General features: G+C 53.6%; 1 protein-coding gene across 7 annotated transcripts in view; it reads left to right on the top strand.

The window, feature by feature from the left end:
* Nucleotides 1-18,117, top strand: part of RANBP3 (RAN binding protein 3) — a 58,954-nt gene that overhangs the window by 13,128 nt on the left and 27,709 nt on the right. For 4 of the 7 annotated variants that reach the window (XM_037824289.1, XM_037824287.1, XM_037824288.1 and 1 more), the window contains exons 2-3: nt 5,259-5,314; nt 11,311-11,514. In XM_037824289.1, coding sequence (XP_037680217.1) covers nt 5,259-5,314; nt 11,311-11,514 — 260 coding nt within the window. The remainder of the gene's footprint in view (nt 1-5,258; nt 5,315-11,310; nt 11,515-18,117) is intronic. The other 3 variants (XM_037824292.1, XM_037824290.1, XM_037824294.1) reach the window with 1 other exon arrangement.

Genomic DNA, 18,117 nt, shown 5'->3' with positions numbered 1-18,117 from the left:
ACTCAGTTTGGTGAGCCAGTCTCTGCTTCTGGGGCTTCCCTTGGGTTGTCATGTTTAGTTGTGTGATGTCAGCCAAGGCTCTAAGCCCCTGGCAGGCATGGGGCATGTCTCTCCATGTCCCCGGAGACCAGCATGGTGCCTGGCACACAGAGGGCACTCGAGTGTGTGGAATTGCTGCAAGGTATAGTGGCTGAGTGACTATTATGAACGAATCCACGAGCCCTGTGTGCAAATAGCAAGAGGTTCAGGAGGGGCTGTAGTGTTGGGCCAGCTGGCTGGTGAGGAGTGCCAGGCAGCCAGGGGCTGCGGGGAGGGGTCCTGACGTCTGGCCTGGGTATGGAATGAGAGCAGAGACCTCCCACCTTTCCATCCCTGGGCTTGCTTGAGTCTCAGCCTTTCTGTGCTTGTCACCAGGACAACTGCCAGCCAGGTCCAGGACGCAGGCCCTGCGATGGGGGGTGACAGCTGGTCTGTCTTATTTTGCATCTGAGCCCCACAGTTGGATGGAGGGTGGCGGGGGCAGGAGGGACACCGGCACTTTGGGCCAGGAGTTGTCAAGGGCTCCCCCCTTTCAGTGTCTGCCCAGGTCCCCCTCCCTCCTGCTTTCCTAGGGGATTGGGGAGACTTCCCCTGGCTCAGGTCTGTGATCATCACATGGGTCACAATTGGGCTCAGGCCAGGGGCTGGCTGGGGCTGCTCAGGGATCTGTGGGCGTGTGGCTGGGCAGGGGAGGGTTTCTAGGCAAGCAGTGGCATCTTGGATGCGGCACGACGGGAAGACACAGGGAGACCCACGGGGCAGAGCGTGGCCAGACGGAGCTCCACATGCTTCCCAGGCCGCAGGGCCTGAGGTACTGTGCCTTGTTTGAGGTGGCTTGGGACATTCAAGAGGGCCACCACCGCCACAGAATGTAGTCCTCGGGCCAAGGCACGGGGTTCCTTGAAAAGGAGGTTCCCCTGTCAAACCACTTTGGGAAACGTTTGGTTAGACAGGTATCTTGACATTGGGCTTCTTAAGCTTTAACAGGCTAATGGGTAGAGTGCTCCAAGCAGGATCTGGGTTGAACAGTCTGCATTTGTTTAATATAGTTGAGGCGTCTGTGGTGACTTGGGTCTCTAGAAAACTCCAGCAGTGGTTTTCCCTTCTCATGAAAGAAAAAACCGGGTTTGGGGGGTAAAGAAGTTATGGAAGGCTCATTGCTTCCTGCTCCTCAGGTCCGGTTCGTTCCCCAGCCTTGGGTGTCGGGTGCACAAACACTGCTTCCTGGGCGACATGATCAGAAGGTTGGAGGGTGTGGCCACTCAGGATAACGTGGGGCAGTCCTGCTTGGAGCAGGGTTTCTGTGTGTTCTTGTTTTGTTGTGTCAATACTGATCTGCCACGTGTGGAGCTGAGCAGAAACGGAAGGTGTGTGAAGCGGCTGCCCTGTATTTTGGGTGGAGCCGCAACTGAGGTGGAATCTGCCTTTCAGGTGGCACAGCAGGGCTCCGCCAGGCTCGAGTCCCTGGGCCCTCTCTCTTTTCATCGTTCGGCAGCTGCTTGGTGAGCGCCCGTACTTGGCACTGAAGATGCCGAGATGAACAGACAGATGAGGGCCCTGCCCTCATGGGGTCTGTGTTCGAGTGTAGGTGCTGTCAGCCAGATGAGAGAGCCCCTGGGCCACGCACTCCTGGGAGTCAGTGCAGTGCTCTTCTCTAAAATTGCCCTCAGCTTTCTGCTCTCCATTCTTCCCGTGGCCTTGCACGGGAGAAGGGCTTAGTAAATGTCTGTTTACACGGCAGCTGATGTCCACGTAGTGAAGCAGCACAGAGGGGTTTTCTTACTGCAGGCATTTAAGGGATGATTTTCTGTGGCGGGTGCTGGGTGATAGGTCTGGGGCACGGAGCTGTTTCGGAGGCTGTGTCTGGTCCCTCAGCCTCCCCAACAGGCTGCTTTGGGGCCCACCAGGTAGGTTGGAAGCTAGAGGCTCAGAGAGCACAGAGGGGGCAAGTGTTTGCTTCAGACCGGGCACTTCCCGAAGGAAGAGGCGGGGGCCACGGAAGAGAATGCGAGCCTGTGTTCTGGGCATCCACGCGGACGTCCTGAAGCATGGCATCAGCATGGGCATGCCGGGGACAGCTGGTGCTTCAGTGCCACCGTAGCCAGGTGAGGTAGAGGGAGAAGGGCTGGGCGAGGCCCACCTGGAGGAGCTGAGCCCCACCCTGTGGGAGGATGTGGCAGAGCTTGGAGTGTGCATCTCCCACTGAGCATCCTGACTGGTCTGGGGGGGGGTCGGAGCTAGAGGCAGTGAGAGCAGAGTGGAGAGCTGAGTGGAGGCCCAGAGAGGGGGAACATCCAAACTGTGACAGGAGGGCAGAGTTAAGTGTGAGGAAACAAGGAAGTGACAGTGGGCGTCGCTGAGGAAGCGTCCGATTAGATCTCACCCTGGCGTTCCCGTGCTTTGGGTGGTGCTGTCAGAGCTGGACCCCACATCCCCACTGCAGCCTCCCGCTGTCCCCGCTGGGCAGTCGTTCACAGATGTCATATGGACGGTCCCAAGGCTTTTGGCAGGACCTTCGCCCCACACACAGCCTCCTGGGACTGAGTCTTCCTTTCCTGTTCGGGGATCAGAGGCAGCCCAGGCCCCCCGTGGCTTCGCGAGTCCCTGCAGAGCGACCGGCACAGTCCTTGTCCCCAGGAAGTCGCCTGTGCCATCCACATGCCCCGCTCATTCCCCTGCTTCCTCAGCAGCCCGCTCCGTGGGGCTGTCCGTGCCCTCTTTTTCTCTCACCCCTCCCCCCCCAATTCGTTCCCTTATCGAGTACTCGTCTCAGGGTGCAGAGGGGGACAAAGCAGCGTCTCTGGTCTTGGTAAGGGAGACAGACCATAAACAAGTAAATACATAGTGTATCAAGTGGTGATAAGGCTGTGAAGGAAAATAAAGCTTTTAGCTTCATCGAGACTAGTCCGAAGTTTCTTCCGCCAAGTGCCTGAGACAGCACGTGTTTCATTAACTCGGCGGGGGCCAGGCCCCTCCTCTCTGATTGGGGTCTGGAAGTGACAGGCAGTAGAAACCTCACTCACACTAGTTAAGCAAAAGCCAGAATTTACGGGCTTTACTGCAAAGTCGAGGGACAGGGTTTGCTTTGGGCCGGGCTGGATGCCGGGCCTCGATCAGTGTCTCCAGGCTTCGGGTTTGCTCTCTGTCCCTGGCTCTGCTTCCCTCTGCGTCGGCGCTGGCCTCAGGCGCCTGGTAAGGGACTAGCAGCCGTGAGCAGCTCCAGGAGGGGGTAATTCTAGCTCCGCAGCCCCCAATGCTCCAGCGAAAGGCCTGGGTCCCAGTTTCATGCACCCTCAGCTCCCTGGCCTTGTTCTTGCACTCACCCTCGGATCCTGGGCCATGGAGTGAGGGAGGCAAGAGGAAAAAATGGGGGGTTGGGTGGGTGCTAGGCTGGCCAGAACCCTGGGTCTGTACCATGCGGCCAGCTGGGAGTCAAAGGCAGAAGCAGGTGCTGGGCCTGTGGGGTGAAGGGGCAGCACCAGCAGGCATCTAGGATGCCTAGATGGGGCATGCAGAAGCTGCTGCTCTGCCCCAGAACCCTCCAGCACCGCTTCAGTGTCATTTCTCGTCTGGCCTAGGCATGCATTCATTCAGGTTTGTTGCGCAGCTACTCTGTACTCCCTGTGCCGGGGAGGTGGCAGCTTAGGGGTGTGTGGAGGCTCCATTTGAGACTGGAGACCGAGGACGAGACACCCTCCCCCACCCCCCCACCCCCGTAGCACCTGGGTCTTGCACATGTCCTTGTGGGCTGTGCCCTGTGAAGCTGTCACAACCACTCCAGCGCAGTGTGTTGAGGCGTCAGAGAGTTGGGGGGCTCCTGCCCCGAGATCAGGATAAGCATCTGTCTTTCCTCTGCAGGAGGGCTGGGAGTTGGGGAGGAACAGTGTCCACAGGATCATTTTGGTGCTGCCCCTTTCCCTCCTCAGACCTTGTCTCAGCCCCAGCATTGTCATCAGGGGCGAGTGCAGTCACTTTCCCACATCCACTGTCGCCCCCTCTTCCCCACACTGTTCTCTCTAAACCTAACTGGCCACCATGCTCCCCCCGCTCCCTTTGCATTACCTGCCCCTAGTCCCTCCCCTGGCCACATCCACCCCCTCTGGCTCCTGCTCTTCTCCCATCCCTCCAGGAGCCATACCTTCTCCTGGAGACCTCGGTGCATACACCTCTTCCCAAGCCAGACCATGCCAGCCCCCACACGTGCTCTGCAGGCCGTGGCCCCTCTTACCTGGTGTCTGTTGGGGCAGTGCCCTGGGAGTGCCTAGCCCTGGCTAAGTGTCCCCCTCTCCCATGTAGCCAAGGGCACATAACAATGGGGCTGTGCCTGAAAGCTACTCGCCACCCAGTCTCCTGCACCGGCACCCAGTGGGTGCTCACCCCGCTAATAACTCACGGTTCACATCCACTTCCTGCCCCAGGGCCTCGAGTGCTAAAGGAGGCAGACCCCCACAAGTTCATCAGTGCACCCAGACCCCGGGCAGCGAGGCACCCGAAACCTGGGCCCCCTCTGCAGTTTAGGCCCTTCCAGAGCAGCCAGCTGGGGCGTCCTGAGAGGGCTCCGTTCCCAGGTGTGTGGGGCCCTGGGCAAGGCCTTCAGCCTGTCATGTGACAGCATCGCAGTGGGCTTCTGGCCTGCAGGAGCAGGTGTTCAAGACGACTCAGGCTTTCACCAGCTCCCTAAGCGCTTTCTCTTCAATGGGTGCTCATTTAGAGTCCGGGTTGAATGTTGCAGTCACTCAACTGGGCTAAGCACTCCAAAGAACGTGAGCGACAGGGTCACGGGCTGCAGAGTGGCTGCCTTCTGGCCCCCTCTGCCTGCAAATTTTAAAAAATCCCAAATTAGTCCCAACATGTGAAAGTCGAGCCACGTTCCTACAAGGCCACAGCCAGTGGCACTGAGCAGCAATTACCAGGGGGCCCTCCAGGGGCCACACCCCACCGCCCGCTCCCATTCACCTGTGCTGCATGAGCCCCCGGACTCTGCACTGGCCTTAGTGTACATGCGGAGAAGTGCACTGACATCACCCAGGGTGGCATGCTCATAAATTGCACCCACCCACACGTCCGTGCCCAGGGCAAGAAACGGTTCTCAGGGATCTGGTGTTCTTGGAGTCACTGGCTTTTTATGTGTTTGTGTTTTAACTGGTTAAAAAACAATGTCGCTTTGCTTATTGTATGAATATAGTGCTGGGGGGAAAAAACAATGTTTCTTTTTGCAGAAAAGCCTGCCATTGCTCCGCCCGTCTTTGTGTTTCAGAAGGATAAAGGACAAAAGGTAAGGGGCCGGTACGTTCTCTCTCCTCATCCTTCCTCTCGTCTGTTTTCTCCCAGAGAGTCTTCTGTCCTGGCGGCCTTGCCAAGGAGGCGGTGCCGCAGGTGGGCGACCCGGGCAGGAGGAGGGGGGTCCAGAGGCCCTGGGGTTCCACGGAGAGCAGGGGAGGAGGTCTCCTGTGGAAAGGCCTCCGAAAGCCCTGCGTGAAAAGATGGCGCTGGAAAGCGGCCGAGAAAGAGAGTAGGGGAAAAAAGGCAAAATGAAAGAAGGAAAGCAGGCAGGCGAGACAGCACTGATGATAAAGACAGAAAGCGGGGCCTCTGGAGAGTTTAAGGAGACTTTTCTGTCCCAAACAACTTAGTACGAACTCGTTTAGAAAAATCATTATTCGCTGGCATTATATATATTTACTGCCGTCTTTGTTAGGTTGCTTCCCAACTTGGATTTTAGATGGCAGTGTTGTCAGAAGTTGTAGTTTGCTAATGCTGCTGGAATGCAAAACACCAGAAATGGATTGGATTTTATAAAGGGGGTTTATTTGGTTACACAGTTACAGTCTTAAGGCCATAAGGTGTCCAAGGTAACACATCAGCAATCGGGTACCTTCACTGGAGGATGGCCAATGGCGTCCGGAAAACCTCTGTTAGCTGGGAAGGCACGTGGCTGGGGTCTGCTCCAAGTTCTGGTTTCAAAATGGCTTTCTCCCAGGACGTTCCTCTCTAGGCTGCAGTTCCTCAAAAATGTCAGTCTCCATTGCTCTTGGGTGTTTTTCCTCTCTCAGCTTCTCTGGAGCAAGAGTCTGCTTTCAACAGCCATCTTCAAAGTGTCTCTCATCTGCACCTACTCTCTCAGCTCCTGTGCATTCTTCACAGTGTCCCTCTTGACTGTATCAAGCTCGCTCCTCCTGTCTGAGCTTATATAGTGCTCTAGTAATCTAATCAAGGCCCATGCTGAATGGGTGGGGCCACACCTCCATGGAAATTATCTAATCAGAGTTATCACCTATAGTTGGGTGGGTCGCTTCTCCATGGAAACAGTCAAAAGTTTTCACCCTAAGCAAAAAGATTAATCAATCTGCCCCACAAGATTGCATCAAAGATAATTGCATTTTGAGGAACATAATACATTCAAACTGGCACAGCTGGCTTTATATATTTACTGCCATCTTTGTTAGGTTGCTTCCCCGCTTGGATTTTAAATGGCACTGTTGTCAGAAGTTCACTGCCCGACTTGTCGCACCGAGCTAGCGGCCTGTCAGCGGGAGGATGGTGAGGACAATGCAGGGTTTACCTTGAAGTCATTGGTTTTATATCCATCCCTGACAGTTAAGGCTGTATCAAGAATTAGGTGACGTTCTGTGACAGTGACCCCCAAGCTGGTATGAGGTCTTCCTTTATTTATTGAAAAAAATATATGATCCCTCCCCACCAACACCCCACTACAGCTATTGTAATTTCATTCTTTAAAAAATTTCACAGCGACGGAAGTGCAGTACTGAAATCAGCGTATCGTCAAGTTCGTATGCACTTTGATGATGATAACATCATCTTGTTGCTAATAACAACATTTGGAAGTCCTGTCCGCCCACTGCGTGTGAGCCACCTGCTCGGCACCCACTGGGTTCCCCATCCCCTTGCAGGGTGAGCGGCTCCAGGATTGGACTCAGGGTCCAGCTCCTGCTGCACGGATGTCTGAGAAGAGAGGCCAAAGCGCACTGGCCCCGTTTTCCTGGGCAGTGTTCCTGTGTTCTGCCTGAAAGCGTGTGTGTGCTGGGGGTGGGGGGGGCAGCCAAGGGGGCTGTGACGGCCTCAAATCCCCCCACCCACCGCAGGCACCTTCTGTGTTGGCCTGGGATTCTCTGCTAGGCTTCTGGTTGAAACTGCTTGATCACATGCCAGCGTTCAAGTCTTCCACGGTCAAAATTTGTTTTCCTGAAGAAACAGTCACTAACGTGTGAAAACTTTCTTCCAGTTTTGCTTTGGTTTGCCTGGTGATATTTTCAAGATACACCTTGCTTTCAGAATGAAGTCTATTACGTTTACCTCTGCTGTCTCTTTCATGTTTTATGATTTGTTTTTTTGGAGGTTCAATCCATGAGAAAGGGCTGGTGCGTTTCCTCTAGTTTTTAGGAATGGAATATTAAAGTATTAGGGATTGGATGTATTAGAGTCTATTTTAGGTCTTACTAAGGTCACTGCAGTTTTCAGGAAAACCAAAATTTTCTAGAGCCTTGGATTTTATTACCATCTTTTGAACCACTTTTAGTTTAAAACAAGGGTTGGCAAACTAGGGCCAGCCACTGCCCTGTTTTTGTAAATAAAGTTTTATTGGAACATGGCCCTGCCCATCTGCTTACTGTTGTCTGCCTGTTCTCACAGTGCAAGGGCGGCTTTAAGTCCTTTGACAGAGAGCACATGGCCCCCCAAACTGGAAATGTTCAGTGCTTGCCCTTTACAGAAACCTGTGCCGACTGTGATTTAATGTGAATAGTGGCAATTAACGATTCTTTAAACTTGAAGACTTTAGGAAAACCAGCAGGAGGAAATACTAAAATGTAATACTGGTTCAGAGGAATTTAAAATCCCTTTAAAAATACCAACTCCTATTCCAGCACGGTTTTCACAGTTGAGGTGGTTCTGTTGCTTTGTAACATGAAGGCTAATTTCCGTGTATTACCTTCAGAAGGCCTATGCAAATGACTTAAACAGGGGTGAAATTTGAACAGGAAGACTGGCTAGGAAAGCTTTTACCATCATTTTAAAAAGGTGCAAGTGTATTTCTTATCAAAATCTTGACTCTGAGCCAATTCTAAATGGAATTCTAAAAATAACTGATCTCTGGCTCCCCAGAGTTTAGCTCTCCACTTCTGTCATGCTGCTGTCACGAGATCACCCCGGGGTGAGCTGAAACATCTCTGTTTTGCATCGAGGTGACAGGAGCCTGTGTAACCCAGGTGGGGCCAGGTTCTCCGCTGGCAGGTGGATGCTTTCCAAGCGGAAGCTGCGGCTTCTCTGCTGCTGCAGGTAGCCCCAAGGTCCCTCTGCAAGGGAGCCCCGAAGGCAGGTCTGCAGGGAACAGCCACAGTATTTCTGTTGAAAACAAGAGTCCCAGGACCTTCCGGTTTTCCTCTCTCCTCCTTAGGAAAAGAGAGAAGCAGCATGGGCAGCGTTTTCCTAGTTGCTATGGGTTTTTTCTGAGCCAACTGCCCCTCCTGCCCCTTTTTCCTTTAGCTTTTTGTTTTACAATTTTTCAAATGCTCAGAAAAGTGGAAAGGCTGGGACCGTGGGCACCTGTGTATCCCTCAGCCAGCTGCAGAGTGCGTCACCACCGCGCTGTAAATGCGGAAGCTTTCCTGCAGCCGTGTGACAGCTCCCCCCAGAGCTCCAGCGGTGTCTCCCAGGAAGAGGGTTGTTCTCCCCATTGTCTCTACGAAGAAAATGAATGTTAATTTGATAGCATCAGACAATATATAGTCCATATTTAAATTTTCCTGGTTGTTCCCAAACTGACCTTTATGGTGGTATTTTGAGCAACTTCTTGATCCACAAAGAGAAGCTTTGTCAGTTGTGGGACCGATGAACGCACCATTACCCATAAATGGTCTCAAACCACCTGATGGATGTGCTTAAAAGAGCCCAGTTCCACCCTTCCAAAGGAGAAGGCTCCCCATGCCCAGGTATTTTATGGGACTGCACAGCAGCTCGTCTTTTATTATTGCTGAATCATGATGGAGAGAAAGGATTTGAAACCGAAAAGAAAAAAATTAGCTGCTGGCCCAGGGGTTTTCTGTTTTTGTTTAATGGCTAAGCCGCACGGCGTTTTGTTGGTCCTGTTGGCGGGCCCATGTGGCATTGGCCTCAGACCACAGCCTGGTGGTCACAGCCTGCACCTCGGGTGTTGATGGCATCACCTAGCTTCCAGAGAAGCCCGCCAAACCCCCCTCTCATTCCACATAGGAAAAAGCAGAGGACAAGTTTAATTCCAACTCTTATGCTGAAATCGAATCCATGATCGGATTGATAGCACGAGGAATTTTACTCTTTTCCATGTTTCCATGCTTCCTCAGGGTGGTCTCAGCATCAGATGCTGTCTTTATGTGCGTTTGTGTTTGGGGGGGTGAACGTAAACCTTTTTCTTTTTACTTAACTGCCTTGAATGATGACAGTTCTCTTTTCTTTTTGTTTTAAAACGTGAAGAGAGTTTATCCTTATATAGGATATTTTGTTCTTTATAATGACTGTTTGTTTTGTTGTTTTTGTTTTTTGATTTTTGTTTTTCAGTTACTTATATATTGGGAGCATATTTTAACTGAAGGGTGGGGGTTTTGAGATTTCCCCTGGCAGGATTCTGCCTCTTTGGTAAGAAGACACAAGGTAGTTACAGAAATGCTGTTTAGCAGATTGAAGCTGCTCTCGTAGATGTGTTCAGACCCAATCGTGAAGTGCACTGTTGGTGCCGCAAGCTCATGCCGCGTGCATGTGGTTTTTGTCAGCCATGTATGTTTTAGGGTGACGTCAAAGGCTGACAAATTCTTGATGTCTACTTTTAATAAACATGTTGAGAAACTCCAGCCTCTCTCTTGGTCCTTTACAGCTTACTTTTCTTGCCCAGGATCCAAGTAGAAAACGCTTGAATAGTATTTGTCAATTCTCCTGAGAAAATTTCTAAATCTGAACAAGGAGGTGACGTGCTGTTACTCAACCTTTGCAAGAGTCAATACTTTTAACCAAAGATGGGGAATTCAGTCTTGTTCTGGTTTCATCAATTTTCATCTTTATAAATTACTTTTGGATCCTCCTGTTTAGGCTAGCAGTTTGAATCTGCCACAGGGACATTTGAACCTTTATGATCCAAAAACAGGAAGAGAAAACAAAATTGTAGTGGTTCTAATTAGAGGTAGGCTGTTTTGTTTTCCCACGGGAAAAAGCATGAGTTAACACTGGGTTGCTTTGACTTTCTTCAGAATTTTGGAAGTTCTGAATCTGCTCTGTGTAGTTCCTTTGGTAAGCGTGTAGGTACCGAATGAGAGAAACTGTTCTGTTTTGTTGGAAGATGCCAGGCAGTAAGTTTGGGAACTGGAGTGCATCTCTTTCAGGACACCAGGTTCATAACCCATTTTTTAAGAAAAGATTCTTAGAGTTATTGCCGCAGAGTTCTCAGTCCAAAGAAGCCCCACTAGAATCCAAAGACTGCTGGGGGTACTGTGCTTTCAGGGACGAAGACTTCCGGAACCAGCTTTCCCTTACCCGGACTATTTTCCAAATAAGCCCTTGCCCGAGCTGTTTGGGGTGAGACTGGGAGAATCCTAGGCCAAGGGACCCAGTCGACCAAACTCCCACCCACTGGCCCACTGGCCCAAAACCATCTCTCTGTGACTTTGTCAGCCAGCTCTGTCACCCCCTGCCTGCAGTCAGCGAGGCAAGGAAGAGTTCTCCATCTCAGGTTTAAGCGGAAGGACTTGAAAAAGGCGGGAAAGACTAGGCCACCTCTCCCACCCCCACCCTTCCTGATAGTTGAAAACGGGGCTGATGGCCAGCTCCCCTCATCAGTATTGCTGAGGAAATGTGTTCCTGGTCCCTGGGGTTGGAAGAGGCTTCCCTAGAATCACCCCCATTGTGGCAGCAGTGTCGTCCTCTCCATTTCTGATGAAGGCCTCGCCCCCGCTGTGGTCCCCAGGGTGTTTTTCCCTCGGCCCCCCACCAGGCCACCCCACAGTCCAGGCTTGCTGCACGCCCCAAAGCACCTTGCAGAGTCCAGCAGCAGCAAGTCCACATTCACTTCCCCCTCCATCGATCCAGACGGCCAGTTTTGTTGGGCAAAGCCCTGTGGCACGTGTGGGCTTTTTTGGCTCACCCTCCCTGGAGACAGCTCCCGCCGTTCCTGGGCAGGCACTGACGAAGGCTGAGCCGTCTCCAGCCCTGCCATCCCTGCCCCTTCCTCCCCTGCCCCGTGTTGCTGCAGCCTTGACATTGAAGGAAAATTGTCTTTTTTGCTCCCAGTCCTCTGCAGAGCAAAAAGGCTTGTCGGATTCGGGAGAGGAGCCTCGGGGGGAGGCTGTGGCCCCCCACCATGGCATGGGTCACCCCGAGGCAGCTGGGGAGCATACCCTAGAGCCTCCCACCCCCACTAATGCTTCAGCCAGCACTCCTTCGCGTCCCGCTCCTGAAGCCCAGCTTCTTCCTTTTCCGCGAGAACTGGCAGGGGTAAGTCCACACCCACCTGCGTTCCTGCTGCCCGGGACCCCCCGAGACCGGCCTTCCCCCTTTCCCTTTGGGCCCCCAGATGCACACCCTCAATTACAAGCAGCTGTTGAAAACGTAAAAGACCACCAGGAGTCCCTCAGCTGCTGAAAAGTCCAGAAGAACTCCCCTTTTACCTTCAGACTTTTCTGGTTGGGGGAGTATATACCCACAGCAGGAAATGCATCCTGCTTCCTGAAAGAGGCACGAGGGATCAGAAGAGGAATTAGGTCCTGGGGTAGAATCTCCAAATCAACTTGGACCCCTTCTCCCTTGCATTTTTCTTTCTCCTTTCCCTGAGTGTGGGCCTTCAGGTTCAGTGTCTTAGAACCCCAAGCTGCCAAGGCTTCCTCTGATAGTACAGCAAGAGGAGTTGTGAAGTGCAGGCCACTCTGCAAGGCTGGTTGTGGCTGACTGGGGGGCCGCGAGCTGCTTATCTTCAGTCAAAGCAGGGAGAAGGCTCCTTCTCCGAGGGACTCCAGAGGGAGGCCCCTGGGCCTGTTATCTCTGTGTTCAGAAGGCTTTCGAGATTGTAGATGGAGAAGGCGGTGAACTCTGGAGAATAAGAAATGTCTTGGGTTTTTGAACTTTGAATAATTGGGAAAGGTAAATGTCAAGCTACCTTCAGAGTCGACAACTCCACCCTCTAGGTATCTCATGACAGCAGTCCCTGATTTTCACGACAGGGAAAAACGACTCTACAAGAAAACCAAAGGCCCTGCGGTGGCGCACTGCCCGTCAGGCCACCTTCCGGGGCGTCACTATCCAGATCTTACCCCAGGCCTTTAGCCGTTGCTTGGGTCCCATCACCAGTCCCCTGTATTTTTTAAGGAAGCCATTAAAATCCCGCTACAGCCACCAGGCCCTAGGCAGGAAGAAGTGATGTTCAGCCAAGGCGAGGTTAGAGTAATATTTTCACATTTGGAGGAATCAGCGTGAGGTGGGAAAAGGAGAAACAGTCTTTACCTTGTGCCAGAGTGTTTGGGGGGTGGAGGGAAGTGGGTTTGGGGCCGTGACGTATATTCAGAAGCTGTGGTAAGGATCCGAGCTGGGAGGCACTCGTGCCAGAGCATCCTAGGGAGCTCAGCCCTCACTAGAGCACACGAGGGCCGACAAGGCAGGAATGGGTGGCGGGGGAGGGGGGTGTCACATTTTATGGGCTCAACTGCCCCTGGAAACTTCCACGTCAGGCACTGGGAGTCATTGTGTCTTGGGCCTTCGCAAGGCCAGGAAATCACGTTCTTGGTTCTCTATCATCAGCCCCCTGAGAACAGATGATCTTTTTCTGGATCCCCCCATTTGTGCCCTAGCTTGAAGGAGGACTAGCTGATGTAGGAATCTTTAGCCGAAGAGGCTGAGGGTTTGCAAAGTAGAGTGGCAAACAAGTGGATCCCAGAGGCTTTTTGGTGACCCACACCTCCCTAAGAGGCACGGGGGATTTTGTGGCCCTCTTCTTCTTGGTGCCCACCAGGAGGTGCCCCGGGGACCTGTAGCCAGCCCAGTGGCACCCATCTGCTGGAGCTCAGCTTCCTGGTTCTCATGCACTTGGGGACGGAGACTCCAATCCTAAGAAATCCAAGTGGTCCCCAACCAGCAAATGAAAGATGACACATTATTGCCAGGAAGCTTGGGGAGGGTTGTCCCCAGAGGAGAGGGGAGGGGGCCAGGATGGTTGGGGGAGTAGCTTAGGAAGACACAAACACAGTGCTAAAGGCCATGGGTTGTCGTTGTAGGTATAACATACATAGTTAGAGCATTTCGTTTTAATGTAACTGTAGGAAGGCCCAGTCTCTTCAGAAACCCCAGGCAGCTCCAGCGTTACACCACTTGGTGACAGCTCTGAGCCAAGTAGGGCTTTCTCTTGGGCTCAGCAGACAAAACCCTGCAATTGCTGATGGTTCCCTGTAATTGGCTTCGTCTACTGGCTAAGCAGGTTAAAGGCAAAGAAAACTTTTTTTTTAGGTCATTTAGGCCATAAATCAGATCAGACAGAACCCAATCCCAGGTTCTCCTCGGGCGAGGATTGTCCTCTGGCGAAGCATGCGCCAGAACAGACTTGGATCTCGCACTGTCGCACACTGGAATCAGAGAACCGCTGGCGTGTTACCTGGCAGGTCTCATCCATCACGTTTAGTCTGTTCTTTATTCTCTGATCCCGGGGGGGGAATGTAAAGCCCAAAGTTCTTCATAACAAATAGTGCCTCGCTGAATCGTTGCTTATAAAAGGCCCTTATCATCTTTCAGTCTCATTAGAACTCAGGCCATTGAAGGCTCGGTACTAGGAAAAAGTATATATATACCAGACTTCCTGGCTCTCAGAAGACAGCTTGAAGAAGACCAAATGATATCCAGATTAACTTCTCTCCTTGATCCAGAGAAAGTAAGCGGTTCTTAGTGCTAACCCCGAGCCTGGCTGGCTTGAGCCAGGCTGAAGCTCCATGCCAAGGCCCTGCTGAGCTGTAAGTATGTTTATTAGACACACCAGGGAGCTTAGAGGGCTCCTGGAATGAGCCCCCTGGCTGGACCGTTCCCCTCGTCTCCTAACTCCTGCACTGGACTTGACCCTGCCACCCACAGCAGCAGACCTTCGGAGGCCACCCCCTCTGGTGTTCCGTGTCTGCCTTTTGGGTAAGAATTTCCAAGCTGGCTGCCTCAGTCACAGAGTAAACAGCATTGAGTTGGCCCGTGGGACATAGGAAGACAGAGGCAAGCAAACGGGCCCCACCCTTAACATACTCCAAACCCCAGCATCCATTTTCTTGCAGCAGTAACCAGCCCAGCTTTCTAGCCGGTCAGTCCAGATATTGGTCATTGAGGCCCAGCCACATGTATCCAGCATTTTCCAGAAGGAATTTACCTGACACGGTCTTGCTTTCCAGTCTGTTCCGGGGAGGGGGGCAGTTCTTTGCCAAGAACACAGCCCCCGGGTCCATCCCTGCACCTGGACTGGCAGGCACACAAATGCTAGGCCTCAGAGGACGGGCGAGGGTGCCCACGCTCCCCTGTGCCCTCTCTCGGCCTGACATCTGTCCCCAAGGCCACGCCAGGCCACCCCACAAGACAGCAGAGGGGGACGGTTAATAAGCGTAACAGCCATCATTTCACCCCTTCCTGCTTTATACAGAGCCAGGCAGATGCTTCTTGTGTCTGCAGTTCTCTTCTGGGCCCGGTGTCACCCCCGATTCTGTTCTTGGCAGTGGGGTTTGACACACCCCACAGAGCTGAGCTGCTTCATCTCAGGTTCCATGGGTTCCTGAGGGCAGAGAACTCGCTGCTGCTGCCTCGACCCAGCTGCCAGACGTCCGTGGTGCTGCCCTAGGGCACCTGGTGAGCTGTAGCTCCCGGGATGAGTTGGCACCTCACCGCGTCGGAGGGGTCGGCCACGCCACAGGGCTTTCCCGTGTTTGAGTGTTGATGTGGGATGTTTTCACCATGGTCTCCCGAATGGGTGCTGACCCCGGCGTTCCCTAGCGGTCATCCTGAAGGCCTCCTTGCAGCGGCAGGTTCTAGTTTGGGAAAAGGCGGAGAAGGAAACGGGGCTTTCATGCCATTCCTGCCCCCACTCCTCCCCACATAGTTCTCAGGTCCTCCTCGCACGTGCAGGCGGTGTCCTGGGCTGCCCACAGGGTACCCACTCCCTTGGCGGGGGGGTGGCCCCCAATGGCGATAACATGGAGGCCTAGACAGCCAGAGTACAGTGGCCAAGGAAGAGGTGGAGCTGACGTTCTCCTTGGGTGGGGTCGGGGTAGCTAGAAGGGGAGTTCCTGAACCCCAGACCTTTTCCTGCTTTGGGGGAAGATGGCACATGCCAGCCGGACGGTGGGCTCAGGCCTTCTTCTGAGAGGAGAGGCCCTCCGTGCCTGTCAGGGCCTGACCGCTTAGCTAGCTGTTGAGGGTTTCCGGAAGGGTCAGCTACCAGAGGCAATTGGAATGACTTTGTTTCACTGCCTGCCTTCTTCCTTCCACTAGTTGAGAGGTTGGAGTGTTAGCTTCAAACTAGCCATTTCAGACCACGTTGGAGGTCCCTCTGGCATCCGAAAGGCGCTCCTTGCATCGTGTCGTCTTTCCCGGGACCCGGCCTCCCTCTAGGACCAAGGGGCCAGCCCGTTTCTCTGGAAAGGCTCTCAGAAGAGATTTGGGGATGAACTTGAGGGTCTTCTGAGGTCTGGCGATCCAGGAGTCTCTGAATCTTGTCTGGCCCACTCCACTCAGGGTCACTGAAGGGGATGTAATGGAGGGCACTGACTCCGTTCATGCAGCAAATACTTAGCAAGTGTCTGGTGCACAGACAGCTTGCTGGGTGTAGGGTGTGAGCTGTGAGGGTCTCTCACCCTAGCAGGGAGGCAGACAGACAGGAGAATCAGCTCATTTCAACCATGATGAAGAAAATAAAGAAGGTAGAGGGCCCAGGAGTGACCGGAGAGTGGGATAAATCGGAGCTGCTTTTGCTCGGGCAAGGGAATTATGGACGACTGTGTGCTCTCGTCAGGGGAGATGGGTGGGCGGCCCCTGGGGGTAACAGTGAGCAGGACCAGGAGAGCCGCATGGGACTCAAACACACACAGTCGGGTGTGTTCACCAGAGCCCCTAGTACACGAAGTGGAAACGGGCGGAGCGGAAGGGAAATGAGACAGCTCAGCCCTCAGAGGCAGCACTGTCAGTCGCCCATATTGAATAATGGCTGGAGCAGCGAGGCCGACGTCAGCCCGCAGCCAGGACCCTGAGCTCCATAGACCAGCCAGACCGAGCAGGTGTGTGCGGACTGTGCCACCCATCCGCGGGACACACTTGCCCCAGCCCATGTGGAACATTCTCCAGGACAGACCAGATACTGGGCCCAAAAGCAAGTCTCAGTGCCTTAATTTAAAAGGATTGAAATCATACGAAACGTGTTCTCTGGCCACACTGGAATGAAGTCGGAAACCAAGAACACAAGGAAATCTGGAAAGTTCAGAGATGTGGAAATTCAATACCTAAATAACCAGTGAGTCAAAGAAAGTTAGGTGCCAGGGCCTCTGGAGATGGAGGCACTGGGGTGCCTGGCCTGTGCAGGGGCTGAAGAAACCTGAGGCAGCTCAGGGACTGACGGCTTCCAGAGCCGCTGGCTCAACAGGGGTCCTTGCCCCGTGTATGACTCCCACTGTGACGTCAAGGGCACGTGCCTTTGCTGCTGCTCCTCTGCTTATGGAGTGCCTGGGATGTGGTGTCCTTCGTTGAACAAATGCTCAGTGAGGTCCTGTGTGTGCCACGGACAAGCTCCCTCCTGGAACTCAGGGTCTAGTCGGGGATTCCGGCACAGGTCATGTGACTGGACAAACCTGGGACCATGAGTTGGAATCAGCAGGAGTTGGTTCTCATCTGGGAAGTTAGGGAGGGAAGGAGAAGGAGGATGTCACTGGAGGAGGGACAGAGGGGCAGGGGCCCAGAGGTGGGCAAGGCATGGCCCTTTCACGGAGCCCAAGGTCATTCCACAAGGGGCAGCTTTCACGCCTAGGAGACCACTGGGTGCAGGTTTCAAGACAGTTGAGATGCTTGCTGAATTAAAAGAGGAAAAGCCTCTAGAGCCACAGGGCCAGGCCAAGGGGAGGTACAGAGAAGGCAGAGGACAAGAGCGGCAGGGCCTGGCAACACTGGGGGGGAGCACCTGCCTCACAGAAGGAGCTCTTGGGAGCACCTGGAGGCCACACCATCCTGCAGGGTCCAGGAGGGCGCGGAGCCAGGGCCTGCCAGAGACAAGAGGTGGCCTAGGAGAAAACCCCAGGTGACCTGGGGAGTGGGCAGCACTCCTCAGGAGTCCTGAGTGACTGCGTGTCAGGTGGGGTGCAGGAGAAGTGCAAGAAGAAAATCAGTGTAGACTGAGGCATGGTTCTCTGTGTCTCCCTGGCACCTCCACAGGACATGGGGGTGGGTGTGGGGTTGGCCCCTTGATGCACAGAGCAGTGCATGCTAGGGGAGCGTATGGGGGGTGCAGGTGAGAGATCAAGGTGACTGTGTCATTTCTCAGAGCTGCCTAGAGTTGCTGGGAGTACAGGGCTTGCTTCCCACTCTGCCACTGGTGTCAGGGCCGGTCAAAGGCAGTGGCTGGGGCCACCATCACCGGTGGAGGCTGAGGTTTCTCTGCAGCGGGGCAGTGCAAATCCCTCACCTCTGTGAAGTGTGAAGGTGAGCATTACTGGAAGCTGCTGTGCCCCAAAGAAAAGGAGGGTCCCCACAGACAGGCTCTGGCCTCTGAAGAATCAAAGTGCTGCCAGAACGTGTCTTTGTGCCCATCTGTCCCAGCTGCACCCAGGACTCAGGACTCACTCTACACTCCTGGCTCTCCTGTCCTCTACTGTCCCTGGAGATCTGCAGCCCTTCCCCCCAACACTGCCTGGCTCCCGGCCTGCCCCAAGGGTTCACATGAACTAGAACTGAGCTTGCTGAATTTAGTCACGTCCAGTCATAAGCCTCGAGCAGTTGTGACAATAACAGTTTCACTGTTCCCAGCGTGCCATACCCTGAGCTGCTCCTTGCACTCTCATTGAATCTTTCACCCTCCCTGCGAGGGAGGCACTAGTATCGGTTCCC

Source organism: Choloepus didactylus (genome assembly GCF_015220235.1).
Source record: "Choloepus didactylus isolate mChoDid1 chromosome 25 unlocalized genomic scaffold, mChoDid1.pri SUPER_25_unloc1, whole genome shotgun sequence".
In the NCBI taxonomy this organism is placed as follows: Eukaryota; Metazoa; Chordata; class Mammalia; order Pilosa; family Megalonychidae; genus Choloepus; species Choloepus didactylus.
This window is presented reverse-complemented; position numbering and strand designations above follow the sequence as displayed.